Raw genomic sequence first — 21,865 nt, forward strand, 5'->3', positions numbered from 1 at the left:
TTAAAATAATTCCAGTTATATTTTTGATTATGTAATGGTTGTTTTTCCTCCAGTCTCTCTACTGTGGAGGACAGTTTTCTAACTAGAAAGCGCCGATGAACAATTATGGTTAATGAGGAATCAGGTTCCGAGATAGAAAAAGGGCACCTGGACGTTTTAAATGAGTTCAAGTTCCCGAGTCCAGACAAATTGTGCTTCATTAAAAAGGTATGGCCAGATTTCCACACCATTGAGAAGAGGAAAGCAAACAGTGTAACAGTATCCCTTTCGCTCTCATTTTTTGTTCTGCTTATGGACATGCTGGTAGAGAGAAAACCCCCCACTAATGGATTATATTTCCCAGTCTGTCTGAGAGATTCCTGTCTATATTTCCCTTCCATTGAAGGCTCAGTTGCCCTCGGGCTGATTCCCACCAGTTTCCACCCTTCTCTAGATGCAGTATATAGAAACTCCTGACAGCTGACGGGCTCCCCGTTGAGTCCTACCCCTTCATGTAGGGGAAGAAAAAAAAAGCAAAAACTTGAAAGCCTGCATACATTCATACCACAAGAAATGTGTTGAACATATGCATCTTAAATCAGATGAACAAGGTCTCTCCAACCCTTAACTCACCAGTATGCGACCATATCTGTTCCATGCTATGAAGCAAAAGCTCAAAACTATGTTTTCCTAGAATTTTCTAGGAACTCCTTTCTACAATAGGTAATAGAGTTGTAAATGTACAACCCCTTACATGTTACATTTTGTATATATTATATATATCTTATTATGGCTTAATTTAGCTGCAGAAGACATTGATTTTCACAGTGAATTCCTTATCTTGAAAGCTTCGGGCCCTTAAATGGGAGTATAGCCACTTACTATAATTATTACAGACAAGGCCACCTCTGAATTCCTAGTATCACAAAACAGAACCTCATCTTCCTGTTTTAATTTGCGATAATATGGGGCTGCTGTGTTTTACATTTATATTCTCTTTGCACCTGGATACATAGAGATTATCCAGATGTTTGCTCTCCTTTGTGTTCTCTATACCTGATGGCAGGTGTAGTTATCTCTTAAAGCTGAATGTCAGGGTCCTTAACAGCACTCTCAAAGCTTTTCCAATAGGTAGCTAGCACTGGCAGGGTTTATTCCTTGTGGGCCTAGTGTCTACTGCATGTAGTTGGGTGAATCTAAGAGAAAAACATCTGGCCTAATTTATCTTCAGGTGTAATTTAATCATGCGGAATGGCAACCTTTGGGAAAAATATATGACTTTTTGTTACGTGCTAATTAGAGGTAGTTAATAGGTAACTCTTACAATGTATTTGTTTGAAAGGGATGGATTTTTGATCACATCAGAAATAATCGTTTTTCTTCATTTTAACACTTAATATGGTATAATGATCTCCGAGCTACATTGTTTGCAGAACTCTACTGGTAAAATCACGAGTAAGGAAGGCTAGAAAGCAACAGGGACTATGTGATTTCATAAAGAATCTTTTGTTGGCAAAGGGAAGTTTTAATACTCTATTGCCTCTTTAAAGAGACTCAGCCTGTATTTCATATCAACAAATATTGGCTGATTGAAACCAGTTCTGTTTGCTTTGTGCCCTGACAAATATGGCTTTCATTCCTCTAGCATGTAGTTCAAGAAATAGGACTAGGAAGGGCAGTAGGATGGAAAGGGTTGTAATACTTGGCTAATATTAAAATGGGTAGCACGCACTTCAAATAGGGTATAAAAGTAATTACCAGAAGAACTTAACATAAATTTTGATGCAGTTATTTTAATTGTATCGTGATTACTTGAGTATAGTAAATTCGGGTGGGAGATCTTTGACTTGGTTTTAATATAAACCTTTATAGTAGATTTTTACATATGACTTCAATTATAAAGAAGGACGCACACATCACATAAATCTATTGGCTTGTAGAAGGTCTCTGGTCATATCTCTAAAATCCTAGTATGCCTCCTTCATAGTTTTAAAATGATAGCCCTCTTTTTGAAGACTGGGACTCAGGAATTCCTTCAGCTATTACTCACTAGAGTTCTAGGTGAAGACCTTTTACTACTAGAATTATTTATAGCTTTGCCTGGTGGGTCTCTAATGTTGCAAAATTGTTTAATATTTTAGGTATTGCCTCTGGGTGGGTCAAAGTGTATATTTAATAAAGGGGTAACACTCTATCAAAATGTTAATTCATTGAGAATTTGGGTTACTAGTGATGAAGAAGTAGATTTTAGCAATTGCTATTCTTTTTTCATCTTTTAAAGAGGTTAGACAAAATTAACATCTGACTTAGAAGCATTTATTATTTATTTTGTACTCTTTACGTTCTATGAAAGGAGACAACTGTGGGCTTAATAATGAGAATAATAAACACATATTGGTCATGAACGTTTGGTTAAAAAACCAAACAAACCAAACCAATTCGTGTTGCATTGATTCCAACTCATGGCGACCCCATGTGTTTCAGAGTAGAACTGTGCTCCATAGGGTTTTCAATGACCGTGATCTTTCAGAGGTAGAATGCCAGGCTTTTCTTTTGAGGTGCCTTTGACCAGTGACTAAAACTCAACTCTAATCAATTTAGTGAAAAGGAGAGTTTTTTTGGAAGATGGGTATATTTTAAGCCCATATAGGAAAATAACAGGTTTTCAGTAACACCTGGATAGAAGGAGTGAATGTATCCAGGACTCTCTCGGTACAGGAGCCTTGCTTTCTGAGTTTGGCTTCTTCCACATGCCTAGTAACCTGGCTTCCAGCAAATCTGAAGGTCTCATCCCATGGTCCTATCACCAGAAAGCAACTGAGATTTGTTTTCTTGAGTTTAAGGAGTATGTATCCTGGGGTAGATCCATGATTGGCCCTCTTTGTATGCCCCACCCCTGCCACCCTTCCACCTCATTGCTAGTGGGCAACTCTGCACCATCTACAAGAATATAGCAGCTCCCATTCAAATCAAAAAGGGAAAGGGTATTTTTCAGAAGAAAGAAATAGGGAGTTGTACACAGAGAGCAGTAAATTCAGAATATCAATACTTTGTTGTTATTTGCTCATCTTGCTTTCATTCATTAGGTAAGTTTTTATTAAACACCTATCACGTGCCAGGCACTGGAGATACATGTTGTTGTGCGCCATCAAGTTGATTCTGACTCACAGCAACCCTACGGGACAGAGTAGAAATGCCCCACAGGGTTTCCTAGGCTGTAATCTTGATGGGAGCAGATCGCCAGGTCTTTCTCCCATGGAGCTGCTGGTAGGTTATAACCACCAACCTATTGCTTAGCAGCCAAGCTCTTAACCATTGCGCCACCAGTAGTGAACAACAGCAACAAAAATCCGTGAAGATCAGTATTTTCCTAGAGTCTGAATTAGAATACCATGACTGGAAATAGGATAGGCAGGGGTCTTTTCTGTGTAGCTAGATTAGCATGTTAAATGAATATGAAAGAAGACGTGGCTTAGTCCTTTTTTGTTTCTTAAATCCATTTCTAAGGAAATTAATTTGTTTGCCACCCTCTCCTCCCCCATTGTAAACCAGAGAATAAGTGTTTCCAGAGAGGGCGATGAACCTCCTGAGAGAGTTTTATTGTATTTCATTTTGGTGGATGTGTGTGCTTGGTAAATATTTGTTAAATCAATGAATTATCAAGGAGGTGATACTGTTGTCTAACGGTAGTAGGAGAAATGTCTTATTACTACCTGTGACAAAACAACATCATTGTCTTTGTCATTCTTCAACATTTAAGTGGTCAGAATCAAATAATTCCATGTAACAAGGCATTTTATACGATTATCTGAAGATGTATTTCACAACTAATTCCTTCTGGCAGATAAATCTGGATGCTATGTCAGTTAAGTCTAATCTGTGAGAATAACGTTGAAGAATTTTCCTGAGTGATTGAATGATGAGTCATCTTTGCTTTAGAAAAAATTCAGTCTACCTCTATATTTTTTTCTACTGTACTTTACAGCATGGGGTATATTAGTTTGAGTACTCATTTTTGTTTTGGAACTCATTTTTAAATCAGTGAATAAAGACTGAAATTTTTTTCTTTTTTTTTTTTGTTGCTGTTGAGTCGATTCCGACCCATAGTAACCCTATAGGACAGGGTAGAACTGCCCCAAGGGGTGACTGGTGGATTTGAACTGCTGAACTCTTAACCACTGGGCCACCGGGGCCCCAATTAAAGATTATATAATGGTAATCTATGCATAAATTGTATAAATTATATATTGTTGTTGTGTGCCATAGAGTTGATTCCCACTCATAGCAACCCTGTAGGACAGGGTAGAACTGCTCCCCATAGGGTTTCCCAGACTGAAATCTTTACGGGAGCAGATTGCCAGGTTTCTTCTCTCACAGAGCCACTGGTGATCTTTTGGGTAGCAGTTGAGTGCTGAAACATGGCGCCACCAGGGCTCCTTTATAAACTATTATAACATACGTTATATAAGTATGTAATTTAAAGGTTGTTTTAGTCATGGAAACCCTGGTGGCGTAGCAGTTAACTGCTGTGGCTGCTAACCAAAGGGTCGACAGTTTGAATCCACCAGCCACTCCTTGGAAACTCTATGGGGCAGTTCTACTCTCTCCTATAGGGTCACTATGAGTCGGAATTGATGGCCCTGGGTTTGGTTTTGTTTTTAGTCACCTAGTGCTGCCATAACAGAAATACCACAAGTGGATGGCTTTAACAGAGAAATTTATTTTCTCACAGTCTGGGAGGTTACAAGTCCAAATTCGTGGCGTCAGCTCCATGGGAAGGCTTTCTGTTGGCTCTGGGGGAAGGTCTTTGTCCTTGATCTTCCCATGGTCAAGGAGCTTCTCAGGCACAGGGAACCCAGGTCCAAAGGATATGCTCTGCCACTTGGTGCTTCTTTCTTGGTGGTATGAGGTCCCCCACTGTCTGCTAGCTTTCCTTTCTTTTATCTCTTGAGAGATAAAAGATGGTACAGGCCACAGCCCAGGGAAACTCCCTTTACCTTGAATCAGGGAGGTGACCTCGGTAAGGGTGGTGTTACAATCCCCTGCTAATCCTTTTAACCACAGGCAAAGATTATGATTTATAATACATAGGAAAATCACAAAATGGAGGACATCACTCATGGCCTAACCAAGCTGATAGATTTTTCAGGGGACATAATTCAATCCATGACAGTTGTGAAAGTAATTTGTGCTTCTAAATACAAAAATATATAAAAAAAAATTTCCTATTTCAGCCTTTGTTTTTCTGTCACACTCCAGTGTAACAATTGTTAACTGTTTGAATATTTTTATGTGGTCTGAATGTGTGGGGAGGATTTGGAGTGTGTCCATACGTACATCACATTCAATTTCACACATGTTCCTTCTGAACATACTGTTCTTTAGTTTGCTTATTTTTTTGCCTAGTTCACCATGGACCATATTTTTTGGATCCCTGGTGGCGTAGTGGTTAAGAGATTGTCTGCTAACCAAAACGTTAGCAGTTTGAATCCACTAGGTGCTCCTTGGAAACCCTGTGGGTGGGGCAGTTCTACTCTGTCCTGTAGGGTCACTATCAGTAAGAATCAATTCAACAGCAATGAGTTTGGTTTTGGATGTATATTTTATGGTATGTGTGTGCCTCATTTATTTAACTACTGCCTTCTCAGTCTGTGTATCGCGTGTGTATGTGTGTCTGTGTATGTGTGCATTTTTTTTTTTAATTTTAGGATTTACAGAATATTTTGATACTGCTTCAGCAAACATGCAGAATGAGCTATGGATTTCTGTAAAATAAATACTTAAAGGTAGACTGGTTTCAACATATGAGACTACCTACCTTTTACATTTAGATCACTACTACTAACCCATTGCCATCGAGTTGATTCTGACTTGTAGCAATCCTATAGGGTTTCTGAGGCTGTAAATCTTTATGGAAGCAGACTGCCATACCTTTCACCCACAGAGCCGCTGGTGGTTTCAAATTGCTGACCTCCCTGTTACCAGTCGATTGCTTTACCCACTACACCACCAAGGTTCCTTACATTTAGATAGTACAGTTCAATTACCTTCAAGTAAGTTTGTACAGTTGGTACTGTGATGGTGAATCATTTGGAGTTTGAGGGCATGAGTTCGAATCCTGGCTTTGCTGCTTATTTGGGAACAACTTGGTATATGCCTCGGTTATCTCATCTACAGAGAAAATAATACCTACCTCAGGTAAATTTTGAGGATTAAATGTATTAACATAAGTCACGTTCTTAGAACAGTGCCTGGCATATTTATTTTGCAAAATTCTTTCTAGCATTATGTAAGTATTAACCCGTTGCTATCAAGTTGATTCCGATTCATAGTGACTCTGTAGGGCAGAGGAGAACTGCCCCATAGAGTTTAGGTATTATTTTTATAATTACCATGAGCACTCTGTAAGGATTCCTGAAGTCTGGAAATTTTGACTCTCAATTAATCACTGCTTCAGATGGTTATCCAGAGAAGAATGCAGGCTTTGACCAGTGATACCCTTGTTTTGGAAAGGGATTCAGCTGCCCATACCTGGAGAAAAATATACACTAAGCACCTTAATTTTCATAATGTAGTGCTAATCCTGCCACCTGAAAATCTGGTTTTCGGAGTTGTTATACACACAGGGTCACCGTGAGTTGGGATCGACTTGATGGCAACTAGCAACAACATGTGTATCCATAGTTAATAGTAAAATGTAAAAGTACTCCAAGTAGCTGTTAGACTGTAACCCAATTAGAGTGTAATATTGATTAATTATAGTGGAGCTTGGGGAGATTATCTACTTGAATTATTTTACCTAATATTCTCTATTATACCTATTCCTCATTGACCTACTATCTCATTATCCAACATTTCACATTTATGACAATAGTAAAAATCTGTCTGATTATTTTGCACATTAACGACATACATCTGGCAGTAACGAACACTGAGGTGCAAGCTGAGAGTATTGCTGGCTGTGGTGGTAAGGTTATGGGTCATCTTGGCTGGGCCATGATTCTCAGTGGCTTGGCAGTTATGTAATGATGTAATTTGGCAGTTATGTAATGATGTAGTCATCCTCCATTTTGTGATCCGAATGTGGTCATCCTCTATTTTCACATAACGTTGATTTTTGCATAACGACCTTGTCTTTGTAACCTAACCATGTAGATAAGCGAGGAGTAGGTGTATATTTTGGAAACCCAGGTGGCGCAGTGGTTAAAAGCTAAGGCTGCTAACCAAAAGGTTGGCAGTTCGAATCTACCAGGTGCTCCTTGGAAACTCTGTGGGGCAGTTCTCCTCCATCCTATAGGGTTGCTATGAGTCGGAATTGACTCGACCGCAGTGGGTTTTTTTTTTAGGTGTATGTTTTTGTGTTATGTTTAGATTTTTATGGGAGGTTAAACAGCAAGATATATGTTTTTGTGTTTGCTTTGTTATCTCTCATTGAGGATATTGTCCATCACCACCAAATGCCTCTATATAAAGCTCCTATATGAGACAGTTGTCTTAGAGCTTTCAAATAGGAAATCCTTTATCTCTTTTGGCAAACTAATGGAAGCTAAGTGACTAATGTTGACCTCTACATTTTAACTTGCATGAAATTAGGACAGTGTTCTGGATCAGAGTCGCAGCAAGTTTATCATCAGGCATGATTTCTCATTTTTGAAACATTTCATTGTATTTATCTCTTTGAAACCAGTGCAGATTTCTTTTAAAGAGGCATGATAAGGAAAGTGACACAGAGAAGCTGTATCTACTGTGTCTTAGATGGGATAAGAAATGATGAAATATGAGCCTGATGACTGGACACTGAGTGAATTTGCAGATATGAGGAAGCACTGCTGATAATCATAGGAAGAGTTACAGTGAACAGGAGAATAACAGAAAACTACAGGTGGACAATTGTCCAGACTGCCTGGGTGGAAATCTTGAGTCTTTCACTTTCTAGTTGTGTAGCTCTGCCCATGTTAAATTAACTTGTCTGTGCTGGATTTTTGGTGCCTTAGTCACCTCATCGGTCATGTATGAAATGACTGCAGTAGGAACCCCTACGTGATAAGAGTTGTTGCTACTAGAATTAAGTGAGTTTATCTGCATATTAGAATAATGCTTGATGCAGAGTAACTGCTATGTAAGTGGTTGCTATTGTTATTATTTTTTAAAAAAGGCAAGAGAAAAACTTCAAAATCCCAAACTATTGAGTTTTATCTCAGCTCTCAGCAAAATTCTAGAGTGGATTATTAAACAGATGTCTATGAGCATTTAGAAATGGAAGTAGTGATCCCTGGAAGGTATTACGGATTCTCTGAGTTAATCCATTCCAAACTACATTAAGTTATTTTCAATAGGATTATTAGACTTATGTATCAGGTGGATGCTTTTGTTGGAGCTAAATTTCAGCCAGTAATTTGACATAAGTCTATTGTGAAAGTCTTTCAGAAGTGATGGACAATTATGAACTGGGCAAATAGTATAATTAAATGAATTTGTAGCAGATTGAACTATCAGCAAAAGTATATTGATTGACTAGTCAGTATGAATCTGAAAGGAGGTCCCAGTGGCAGCCACAGTGCTTTGTTTTCCACTGCCTTGTTCAGCTCTGTCATGAATAACTTGGAGGAGTACATCAAAATCGTGCTTGTCAGATGTGTGAATATCACATAATAAAAAGGGAAACTGAGCAGCTGGACAACAGAATAATGATTCGAAGAGAACTTTATAAGCTTGATCAAATAGCCTGCAGCTAAAAAGATGAAATTTACCTGGGATAAGTGTTTTTCAAATTCGTGATGCCACAAAGTTTAGCTGTTACCTTGGATAATTAGATATTTGGTACCCATAAGATTTCAGAGGCTGCAAAAACAGACTGAAAGAAACACTAGTGCGTTATATAGAGATACATTTATGTCTGGCAGGTTTGCAAAATAGAACACGGAATACGTATGTGATTTCAGAAGCAAACTTTGAAAGGTCTGGAAATTTTAGTTGACAGCATGAGTTGGCTGATAAAGAGTGAGTGTCCTATTAACCTGTTGCTGTTGAGTCGTTTCTGACTCACAGTGACCCTATAGGACAGACTAGAACTGCCCCACAGGGTTTCCAAGGCTGTAAATCTTTATGGAAGTGGACTGCCACATCATTCTCTTGTAGAGTGGCTGATGGGTTGGAAGTACCAACCTTTTGGTTAGCAGCTGAATCCTTAACCACTGACTCACCAGGACACCTTGAGTGTCATATTAGGTATTATTAATGTATTAAAAAACCAATCAGTTGCTATTGAGTTGATTCCAACTCACAGTGACCCTGTGTGTTGCAGAGTAGAACTGCTTATAAGGTTTTCAATGGCTGTGATGTTTTAGAAGCAGATCAACAGGCCTTTCTTCTGAGGTGCCTCTGAGAAGATTCGAACTGCCAACCTTTTGGTTAGCAGCTGAATGCTCCAACTTTTTGCACCACCTGGGAACTCCTAAGGTAATTACAGGAGATAGTAAAACGAAGGTGATATTTTTACTATATTGTGCTTTGATCAAAGTACATTTAGAATACTTATCAATGTCATTTAGCTCATTTATGCTAATGAATGTAGTTCCTAAAGACATGTACTTTAAAAGGGATGTTGGCAAACACAAGAATATTCAGAGAAGGGGGATTTGGATGGGAGAATGTCTTCAAGCTATTATATGTGAGAATTGATGAGAAAAAACTGAGGCTCTGTCAAAGCAAACGTTTTCAAACATGTGACAACATATCATGTGAATAAATTACATGATCTCATTTTGTAAATTCATAACAGTTACCTTTTAAGCCTACACGTTAGGAAAAGTGCTTGTAATTTAATTGCAAATAATTGTTACATTCAAAGGCAAAATCTAGGACTGGGTGGTGGAAATGATAGGAAAGCAGAATTTTTACTTGGTGCCGGGAGAAAGAAAACCAAAACTTTCTCATACTTATACTTATTAGGCTCTGAATACAATAGGGTGCTTTTGTGTTTCTGTGGCAGAAGGAATTCTTTGCTTTTCATTATTACTTTTTAAAGCAAGTTTCACATATATCATTGTTTAAGTAATTGTTACTCTTTTTTTACCCCATTTTTAAAACAGTGTATACATTCTAGGTATCTTTTACTTTTTGCTTTCTTCTGTGGGGGGGGGGGAAAGAATTAATTGTTTCCAAGATCATAAATTATTTGAGGTAAAGATGAGTTTCCAGAATCCTAGAGGAAATTAGTATTCACCTTTCAGTTGCATAGATTTTTATCTGCAAGTTCAGGTAATGACCATTCTGTTTGAAACTTTTACTTTATTACCCATTGCCGTTGAGTGGATTCTGACTCATAGTGACCCTATAGAATGGAATAGAGCTGCCCCATAAAATTCCAACACTGTATATCTTAACGGAAGCAAACTGCCACATCTTTCTCTCACAGAGCGACTGATGGGTTCAAACCACCAGCCTTTTGGTTAGCAGTCAAGCACTGTAACCGCTGTGCCACCAGGTCTCCTTTGAAACTGTTCTAGGACTCATAAATCCATGTCTTTACTCTCAGCTGTGCTCAGCTTTTATGATTTTGGGCAACTAAAATAATTTTGCTGTAGGGCAGAATTTCCTTCTGATGAATATTCTGTGATATTATATGTCATGGTTGTAGTGGTATCACTAGGTTGGTGTCACTCAGTGCAGTAACTCATGGTGTGACCCCCCCATAGGCCTCCTCCCATTGCAGAACATACAGAATCTTTAGTAACGTTTTTTGTACTAATGTTAATTGTAAATCGTAATTCCTGTATATTACTCCTTCTTTTCCATTGATTACTACTCCATTCTCAAAAAAGTTGTTGATAGAGGTTCACCAATACTAATTACCACAATACTGTAGCTAAACAACAGAAACTTTGACAAAATCAGTGACTAACAACACCAGCAGCAACAAAAACAACGGCCCATGCTTGTAGTATGTGCAGACGAACCCACAGGATTCAAAGTGTCTTTGTCATTGTAATTGGGCAATAATGACGGCTCAAGGTTCAAAAAGTAATTTAACTTTGTGGGTATATTGATACATGGAAGCTGGGCTTACAAAGATTTTCGTTGTTATAAGTGATTACAGGGATATTTTTATAAAAAACAATTTCTGCTGAAACACTGCATAAAAATTTTATAGACAGTCATTCTGGTGTCACCTCCCTCTGACAGTGTCACTCAGCACAGTCCGCAACCCTTTAGGGATGCCACTGTATAGTTGCTTGTAAGTTTTTATTTAAGTATGCGTTGTTGGAAGTAGGTTGCTACTGTTATATTCTGTTTTATACTTGATTTGTTACACAAGTGTAACACTCTAATTTGTCCCTGTACTGTGCTGTTCCTCCTAAGTATGCCGTATTGTATAATCCCTCTTGTTAAGCACAGAGCGGAAGACTCTTAGATGGTGAAACTAGGGTACTGGGTGTGCAGGTTTACCTATGAACCCACGGTGAATAATTTTGGCTGTGGTCAGGTGATGAGGGATGGGACTATGGGGCTAACTCTGGTGTAGTTTACTCAGGGAAACTCAGAGAGACCACACCTGATCTCTGTTCTTTGCTTATAGCTCTCCTCTTTGTAGTGACAAGATTCATATGTTTTCTAGGCTGTCAAAGGGGTCTTTTTTTTTTTTTCCAGCCAATAGTATTAAAAAAAAACTTTTTTTTTTCTTTTCTTTCTTTATTTTAGCTAGTGTTTATTAGCTCACATTATAGTAGGCAGTTGTTTGGCACATTAGAATAAGTGCTTTACATTCATTATCTCATTTACTCTTCACAGCACTTCTGGGAATAAGAAGGAAAAGAAATTAAGACTCAAAGAGGTGAAATAGCTAAGGTCAGAAAGCCAGCAAAGGGGAGGGGAGTCCTGGTTCATCGGACTCCAAAGTTCATAATCTTCATGATTTTGCTATAAAAAATGGCAAATTTAGAGCAACACAAAACATCTCCCCGAAATAACTTGGTCTTTATATATTGAAACCTGCTTAGTAGTGCTATAAACTGGGGATATAAACCTGAACAAAAAGGTGAAGGTCATCAGTCTTGTGACATGTGCAGTGTAGCAGGGAGAATATCATTAAACAGGTAACACTAATTAATGACAATTATGACAGATGCTACAAAGGAAAAGTACAGTTTAAAGCATTCTCTGAGCGTTCAAGGAGACATCGACTTGTTCTTAAGGGAGAGATTGCTGAGTGGGGCTTATGAGGTAGATTTTGTGTTTCTGTGAAACCCCTGTGCTCGTGATGAGAAGGAGTTTAACTTAATAGAGCAAACCTCAGTGGCAAATGGGCTAGTCCTGTCACTTCTTAGCTGTGAGACCTCAGGGCTATTATCTTCTTAGAAGCTGCTTACTTCTGTGCAAAGGAGAGTGGATTCTCAGGGCTATTATAGCAACACTTTCTGAGTACTAAGTCACACATTCATGATACTACAACAGCATATAATTTCCCCATAAAATGCATTCAAGTAGAATGGAAAATTGTAAGTATCCTCTTTAAACCCTTAACTAGTAATCATGTATGCTGGGTGTGGAGAATAACCTTACAGAACTGTGGATACTGGGCTGTCACTTTTTTTACATGATTTTTTTTTCCTTGTCTGAATACTATCAGTGATCCAAATTCATTTTTCAGCAAAATGACATGGACCTTTGAGGTTTCTCAAGAATAGTAGAAATAGGGCATGTTAGTGTTTAAATTCAGAGTCCATTGTGATATACGGAAAGCCCCTAGAGAAGGATTAGCATAGAAGAGTTTTTAGTAAGTTTTAGTAAGTATTAGCTACTCTTATTATGTTTAAACATTGTCATCATCAATATTATATTTAAACATTGTCATCATCAATATAATCATGTATACGAATCCTGTTCTACTTACTAGCTTTATGGCCTTGGATCAATTACTTCACTTCTGTGCATCTCTGAGAAAGATAATACTACCTCCTCCATGCAGTTCAAGGAAAGCGGGTGGTGTAACGTTACGCACTTGGCTGCTAAATGGAAGGTTGGTAATTGGAATCCACCCAGCAGCTCTGCGGGAGGAAGGCCTGGTGATCTGCTCCGCCTAGAAAACCCTATGGGGGTAGACCTGCTTTGTCACATTGGGTCACCATGAGTCAGAATCGACTTGACGGCACACAACAAGAACTATGCATTTTACTAAGCTGTTGTAAGGATCACATGAAATAATGTGTGCTGTATGAAACAAACCAAAAAACCAAACCTGTTGCCCTTGAGTTTATTTCACCTCATAGTGACCCTATGGATAGGGCAGAGTAGAACTGCCCTATAGGGCTTTTAAGGCTGTAATCTTTATAAAAGCAGCCTGCCACATCTTTCTGCCATGGACAAGCTGGTGGGTTTGAACTGCTGACCTTTTTGGTTAGCAGCTAAATGCTTAACCATTGTACTACCAGGGCTCCTTTGCTGTATGAAAGTACTCCACAATCGTGGAGTGGTATATAATTGCTTATGACTGTTACAACCCCAGAATCATTTACCTAGGACATGAGATCTTAAACAGCTGAACATTTTCTGAACTGCCAGTAAGGATTAAGAGAAGAGACACAGAAATCTTAGAAAAAGCAAGAGAGCCTGGGCATTGATAGCCATTTAGGATTCTACAAATGTAAACATGTTTTGTTGAAATGATTCCTAAATTGTGCAGATCTTTTTAAGTTGCAATCAAATTAGGCAGATCTCTTAGAAAGTTTTACTTGGAGCCTGAAGGACCAAGATTTTAACTTTTAAATGAACACTGGTCTAATGTGTTTATCATAGCGATACTTAAAATAACTTTTCTGTTTGAAAGGAACCAAGGAAATCTTGAGTAAGCCTTAAAATGTTTGCGGTGCAAGTATTCTTGGACCAGAAAAGTGCTTAAAGTCTAAACCTGAAACAGAAAAATGCATTCTTAACATGGCTATTGTTGTCAGTTGCCTTCAAGTCATAGTGACCTCATGTGACAGAGTAGAACTGCCCCCTAGGGTTTTCTTGGCATTAATCTTTACAGAGGCAGATTTCCAGGTCTTTTTGTCCTGCAGAGCTGCTGGGTGGGTTTGAACCACCAACCTTTTGTTTAGCAGCTGAGTGCTTAACTATTGCATCACAAGGGCTCCTTAGCATGACTAACCTGCTGCCATCAAGGTGGTTACTATTCATAGTGGCTGTGTAGGACAGAGAGAATGGCCCCATAGGGTTTCCAAGGCTGTAATGTTTATGGAACAAGACTGCCACATCTGTCTCCCATGAAGCTTGGCTAGTACCCCTCCATAATTTGGCACCCGATCTATCTCCCTCTGTTTATCTATGTTGTTGTGCTTCATTACAGGTTTTTTCTTTACTTTTTTTCCTACTGGAGCAAATGAATGTCTGGGGAAGGTGCTTTCTGGGATGAGACTGTCTTGAGATAGATTCTTATATAGTTAGTCACATAAGTAAAGAAGGTGATCCCAGTGGTGTATTCGCCCATTCTGTGCATCTGTTCACATCCTCTGAAAAAAATAGATGAGAATCTATTTCAGGGAGGTATCCATTGCTAGGAACGTAGTAGATTGTACATATCCTTTTTGGAGTCATAGAGATCCCCCCTTTTGGAGAGCAATGTTGAACTCGAAACCTCTGAGTAGCAACACAGAAGAAAGTAGATGAGAATTGAAAAGACTTTAGTTCATGAGACAGAATCATGAGACCAAGACCCAAGTCTGAGAGAGTGAAGTGGAATCAGAAATATAGCTTCAACACAGGAGAACCATTTGTTTTAAAAAGACAGAAAAGGCATTTTGTGTAAAGATCGAACACTTTTGACAGACAGATTTGTGTGTAAGACGCTGTGATATCTGGCCAGTGGTTTCTAATTTCAATCTTCTCTTAGCAGTGCTAGCTTTAATAATCCTAGTGATGGATATTCCTTGGGAAACTCGACAGTTTTAAGGGTCTGTTTTTGAGGAAATAAATTATAAAGCAGCTCAAATTTTCAGCAAAAAAGTCTTTTTGAAATGGACTAGAAAGGATGAATATTTAGCCAATGAAAATAATGTAAGAAAGAGAAAATTTGGGGCTCTTGAAATGGAGACACAATTCCCACTGTTTGCAAAGAATATAATTATGTACCTCAACCAAAAAATTCTGTTAGAACTATTAAGAATTCAGTCAGCTGTTCATGTAGATAATAGTTATTGTAAATCAATGGCTTTCATATGTATTAGTGATAAAATGTGAGTGTTACGTGAAAAATCCATTCATAGTTGCAACTGAAAATATAAAGCACTTAATAAAAAGCTTATTATAGGTTATAAAAGAAAACTTAAACAAATAGAACAATGAGTATACATTCTTTCAAAATGTAATTAGATTTTTCATTCAATTTCAGTCTAAATTTCATCTGGGAAAATAAAGAAGCGAATAATTAAAAATTTAAGAAGGAGTAATGAGAGGAGTGTCCTGTCCAAATATTGAAGTATATTGCAGTGTGTCAGCAAATAAAACAGTGGTGCTGCCGCAGCAGTTGTCTAAAAGATCAGTGGAACCTAGTAGGACCCCTGGGAGAGTCTCAAGGACAGTGGCTTTCAGTTTATTCCTGTGATCCTGAAGGTTCCCAGAAGTGCCTTTAGTCATCCTAGAGAGTAAGTATAGGGGGCCCTGACTCTCTTATCTCCACCTCAGCATGACCAGCTCTGCTTTTGTGTGTTTTATATATTGGTTTCATGTTCAAGAAGATTTCATTGCCCTAATATTAATATATGGTGAGGGTGCCTCTCTCACCAAGTGTGGCTTATGAAACAAATTTTGTTGGGGAAGACTTGGCTTGATAATTGGAGGTGGGGCTTAAGTTAGTGCTTTACTTTGGTACAAAAAGATAAATTCCAAATGAATTAAGAGATAAGATGTGAAAGTACTTGAAAAAATATTGATAGATATTTATGTGCTCCTTGTTGTTGATTTCGTTTGTATTGTTGATTTGTGACTTCGGAGACCCCCGTGTGTTAGAGTAGAACTGCTCCATTGAGTTTTCTTGGCTGCACTCTTTGTGGAAGCAGATTGCCAGGCCAGTTTCTTCTGTAGTGCTGCTGGATGAGTTAGAACTGCCAACTTTTTGGCTACCAGCTGAGTGTAAACTGTTTGCACCATCTAAAAAAAAAAAAAAAAAAGGCACCATCTAGGAACCTCTTTATGTGCTCTTTGGTTAAAAGGAAATTCTAAACATAAAAGCAGTAGAAGCCACAACGAAATAAGCCGATGCAATTGCTTATGTGAAAATAGAAAACTTTGCCTAAAAAATCCCAAACATAACGAACAAGGAGTAAATGTCTAAATTGTGAGTATTAGAAACAATGAGTATTATTCTTGGTATGTAAAGAGCGTTTTACGTATTATTAAGAAAAACAAATATCCCATATATCATATCCCTTATGATACTCATATGGAAGGAAAAGTCTTTAGCCTCATTAGTATTTACAGAAGTATAATTAAAATACCAGTGAAATTTATTTGACCTATTAAATTGGCAAATGTTACAAAATGGTAATGCTTAATACTGCCAAGTATATGTGGTGAGAGAGGCAGATTCAATCTCTCCTGGCAAGAGTGTAAGTTGTTAAAATCTTCCTGGAAACAGTTGGCACCATATCAAGAGATATGACAAGGTTCACATATTTTGATTCACAGTAATAATATTCTAAGAATATTGCATTCACTATGTTCTTTGCAAATGAATTTTAATTAATCAAAATTTTAATTAAACAATATAAATGCCAATCTTCAGTGAAGTGTTAATTAAAAAAAAAAAAAAAGAAAGAAACAAACCATTTGTCGTGGAGTCCACTTAACTCTTGGCACCCACAAGTGTGTCAGACTAAAGCAGTGACTCCACAGGGTTTTCAGTGTCTGATTTTTCAGACGTACATTGCTAGAGCTTTCTTCCAAGGCACCTCGGGGCGTGTGTGGTTAGCAGAGAGTGCATTAACCGTTTGCAGAAGTGTTAATTACGATCTCCTTTTTGAAGAACTCAAATTACATGGAGAGAAGGAAGACACTTGACAATATATACATATATGTAAAATAATCATCGTTAGATTCAAACTAGTATGTATGAACGAAAAAAGCTACAAGGGGAACAAAAACAGTGACAGTAGTTACCTGTTGACTGTAGGCTACTGGGTGTATTTTGTATTTTGTTTTCTTCTATGTAGGTATGAATTTACATTTTTCCAATTTTTGTTGCCAGAAAACAAGGCTGTTTTAAATAATTATTATCCATGGTAAACTTTAAAATTAGGTTTCCTATCTTGTCACAATTGTTGTTATTTCTGCCCAAGCCAATTTGAACCTGTATCGATTATGTGAAATATTTATTGGCCGTGTTTCTATAAAATCTTTATCACGATAGTGTTAAAGATTGTGAATAATCTTGCTCTTTCTTGCTGTGTTGTGTCCTTGACCCCAGTTTCTAAAGAGGTAGGTACAATGTGGAAAACAAAAGGAGAAAGCTGTTAGATTCAAAACAAATATTATATTACTATGGATATGTATCCAAATACCATTTGTATTTGATAATGTGAAGGAGGGTAGTCCAGAAAGTGTAATTTTGTAGGACAGATGAAACCCTAACACCTCATGGTCAAGAGATTGTTGGAGCAGTGGACAGTTAGTTGTTCAATCTAATATTTAAGCCTGATAGCTTAGGTTGTCATTTTACTCTGAATGTGGCTTCTTCCTACTGTAGTTTTTTTTAGAGTATGGCTGCCTTGTGAGTCTGATTCATGTCTGCCGTGTGTCACATTATTTTGATGATATCAATGTTTTGTTCTGTGAAGGTAATTTCCTCCTATCTTTTGTTCTGTTAATGTTCCCGCAGCTAGTTCAGTGAAGCTTGTTCCCACATAGGAACTTCTTCTGTCTCCTTTCTCTGTCTTGCAGGAACTGAGGGTGCTTCTGGTGTTTTATGTGGCTTCATCATTTCTTTCTTGCCTCTCATCCACTTCATGATGTAATTCTTGGCACTTTTACTTCCTTTGTAGAGTAGGATGTGATGTCATAGAGAAGGGGACAGGGCTATCCAAATTCTCTCAATTGCTGGGAGGAGCTGCCCAGGTGTGCTGAGGGGCCTGTACTCAGGAAGAGAAACAGGGAATCCTCCACAGTGAGTAACCCCACTTTCCAGTGCACCCAAATTTCTGTTAAAACATTGACCAGTACAGTGGAGTTTCCTCTTCGGCCCTTTCTGGGTTTAATCAGTTTGCCCTTTGGGCACTCCCAGTTCAGCTCAATGTTCCTCCTTTCTCTCCCTTCTCTGTTTCCCCCCTTTCTATCCTGTGCCTCGCCCCTTTAGTTCCCGTTTCCTTGCTTGCTTGCTTACTTGTGTGTGTCTGTGTTTGTTGACCTTCTGCCCATATCTTATATCAGAGATCATTCGTGTTCCCAGTATGGCCTCTCATTTGGGGTGATGCCTCCCCTGTGTGTAGTCCATGTGACCACAGCATCCCCTTTCAGTAATTCATAATTATGCATTGTTCTACTTACAGTTCTTATTTTAAAAATTCTGTCAGCTTTTTTGTTTTCATATCTATTTCTTTTCCCTTTTTCTCTGTGATCTAATCTTTTCCCCTTTTCAGCTCTATTATTCAGTTTTCTTATTGCCTCTTTCCCCCCCAATATTTTTGCAGTTCATTCCTCTTCCCTGTACAGCTATGCCTGTGTTTATTTTTCTCCCTTTCCCAGTTGTTAGTTCAGCTTTCCGATGTTCTCATCTGTGAGAACCATTTTCCTTCTTCCCTACTGATATAATATTGTGATACTCTCTCCTCTTACCTCTCCCAGATCTTTCTAGTGTGGCTCATATTTCTGTATTCTTTAAAGAACTGACCAACTACCATGAATGGGGTAATCAGGACTGGGAAAAAAAAAATGGGGAAATTACTTGGGAAACAGCAAGGGGAGAGCATGAAAGCCATCCTAACAGGAAAGGGGGCAGACTGTGTGTAACTCATTGGAGGACCTAGATGGGCAGAGCCTTTGCTAGTGAAGCAGTTGAAATTTGGCCATTGGCAGTAGGCGAGATCACAGAGCTATTTTGAACAGATTTGGAAGCCTTTTTAATTTTTAGTTTTTAGGGTGGCCTTCTTAATTCTTAATAACAATGACCCTTATTGTCTATAATCATAGATTAGAATCTGTAGGATCTTTAAGTTGCATGGGGCCATGACTTGTACACGAAGCTCCTATACATCTTAAAGTAGGTGTCATCTACCCGTGGAGAGGAGGTCATTGTGAGGATGTATGTAGACTTGGTTCTTGAACCGAGACGTGGTCCCTGTAGTCCAAGTTGGTGAGCAGTGTGGGAACTGCTACTTACTGCTCTCACTACATGTAATTAAATCCCTAGATAAATAAAGGAACTTGATTTCCTGGGCTGATGGTCTAATGCCTATGAGAATTATCAACTCTATCCCATGTATTCCCCGAACCTTTGTTTAAAAAACTCCTCCTTCCCAAAAAGATAAGTAGGGCAGAAGGGGAGAGAAGGAAAATGAGACTCAGTTCGTAAAACTGAGAAGGGCTGAATGGGAAGAGGAAGGAGTTTACTTGAATTTAATTAAAAGGCAAAGGAAAGGAAACTGAGCTGAACTGGAAAACACACTGTGATGAGATACATGGGCTTCTTTGTGCTTCTTTCAACATTTTGTCCATGACTTTTTTTTTCCTTATATACTTTTTAAGTATAAAAGAGGTTGATCATAATGTGAATCTGGTTGAGATTATTATTTCTGACCAGCCCTTTGTTTCCTGCTATTGGTAGTATTCAGGCTCCATGTTTCCAAGGTTCTGGAAACGTAGGAAACATTTTACAACCTATAAACATATCCACCAAAAAAATTAGCATTTTTTTTAATGTAGGAAATTATATTTATTTACTTACTTGGTTTCTTTAGGTTTCACATTTCTTTTTTTTTTTTTTGATGTGTATGCCTTTCTGACATTTTTTGAAGAATGGCCCCTATATGTTGCAGACATTGCCATAAATGTCCAGAAAACGTTTGCATTCTTCTTCTGGACACCTGAGCTGTGTGATGGGACCTCGTTCTGACAGAACAGCTCCTTCTGTTTTAAAATTTTAAGCACACATTGCATGAGTCACACATTTTCATCTTGTATGATTTCTTGCAATAATCTCGGAATCTTATGTTTATTTTTATTTTTTAGGCACTAGAAAAACACCCCAACTCACCAATGACAGCAAAGCAGATCTTGGAAGTCATTCAGAAAGAAGGATTAAAAGAAACAAGGTCAGTATTCATATTTAAAAATTTTTATGTTTTCACTGATTGATAATTGCCAGTAGTTGCAAAGCAATAGATGTATCTAGATTTTGATATTGTAGTTGATTTTGTATTAAGTAACTGCCTGACAGTCCTTTTGTGATTGTCAAAGATCTGGATGACCCAGGATTTCCTTGGAACTGCCTGTTAGCTTAATAAATTGCATTAGATGGATTAATAGAGAATGCACTTTGTGAACAAAGAGCGGCACTGTATGGCCTGGCCCCTCACTGGCATTATTCCTATTTCTCTTTCTCATAAGAGAAGGTTGTGTTTCTGAATATGAGTAGTGAAAGGGGAGCACTTTCACAGGCTTGATAGATAGATCGCAAGATGTAAAAATGAGCTCCCTCTGATAAAATTCGAAGTGCCAATGAATGCAGGTGAACATTGAGTGCTCTTATATTTAGAATGTTCTCCTTGGAGTATCATTTATCAGCTGTTAGTTCTTTTTTTAAAGCAGCTTTATTGAGAAATGATTCACATACCATGAAAGTCACTCTTTGAGTACACAATCCAGTGGTTTTTAGTTTATTCATAAAATTATGCAATCATCACCACTATCTAAATTCAGAACATTTTCATCACCTCAAAAAAAAAAAAGAAACCCGTTCCTATTCACAGTTACCCCCATATCCCTTCCCCTGAGCCCCTGGCAACTGCTAGTCCACTTTCTGTCTCTATGGATTTGCCTATTCTGGGCATTTCATATGAACAAAATTATGTCAGAGTGGCCTTATTGACTGGCTTTTTTTCACTTAGCCTAATTTTTCATGGTTCGTCCACATTGTGGGGCCCTGGTGGCACAGTGGTTAAGAGCTCAGCTAGTAACCAAAAGGTTGGCAGTTTGAATCCACCAGCTGCTCCCTGGAAATCCTATGGGGCAGTTTTACTCTGTCCTACAGGGCCACTGTGAGTTGAAATTGACTCAGCAGCGATGGGTTTGCTTTTTTTTTTTTCCCCTCCCCATGTTGTAAAATGCATCAGCACTTCATTCCTTTCTATGGCCAAATGATATTCCATTGTATGAATATACCAGATTTGGTTTATCCATGAAGATCCTTTATTTTTCTTTATTTATTTTAGTTCTGGCTATAACCACCAATATAGACGATATAGATGATATTTGGTATAAAAAAAAAAAGGATTTCGTAGGTTAAAATAACCACAGGGTTGTCATATATGCATAAAATCAGCAGGAGATTGTTCACCTGGAAACCATTGAGCATTCAATAGTTACAACTTGGTGAAAAGCTGAACCCACTGAGCTACACTGTGAATGTTTTGCCTGATCCTGATATGGTACTACAGAGAGAAGTGAATATCCTCCTGAGGCTGACTTCCTATAAAATGCCCTATAGTAACGTTGACCTCTAGTTGTTTAAAATGTATCCTTTAATGTTAGATAGGTGAGTGTCACAATCTAGTGGGGCATAGGACATCTATACTCAAATGTCCATCTCTGTTTTGGTGGTGGTTTTCTGCCTGTTCTGTAGAAATAGCTTGAGCTCTTGTAAGTCCACTGGGTTTGCAATAATTGTACCCACACAAAGTGG

The 21,865-nt window shown here is 38.2% G+C and overlaps 1 protein-coding gene across 1 annotated transcript in view; it reads left to right on the forward strand.

Moving 5' to 3' along the window:
- Positions 1-21,865, forward strand: part of ASXL3 (ASXL transcriptional regulator 3) — a 220,263-nt gene that overhangs the window by 26,782 nt on the left and 171,616 nt on the right. Inside the window, 1 exon segment of the mRNA XM_049900833.1 lies at positions 20,194-20,276. Coding sequence (XP_049756790.1) covers positions 20,194-20,276 — 83 coding nt within the window.

This window comes from Elephas maximus, chromosome 11 (genome assembly GCF_024166365.1).
Source record: "Elephas maximus indicus isolate mEleMax1 chromosome 11, mEleMax1 primary haplotype, whole genome shotgun sequence".
NCBI classification, from domain to species: domain Eukaryota; kingdom Metazoa; phylum Chordata; class Mammalia; order Proboscidea; family Elephantidae; genus Elephas; species Elephas maximus.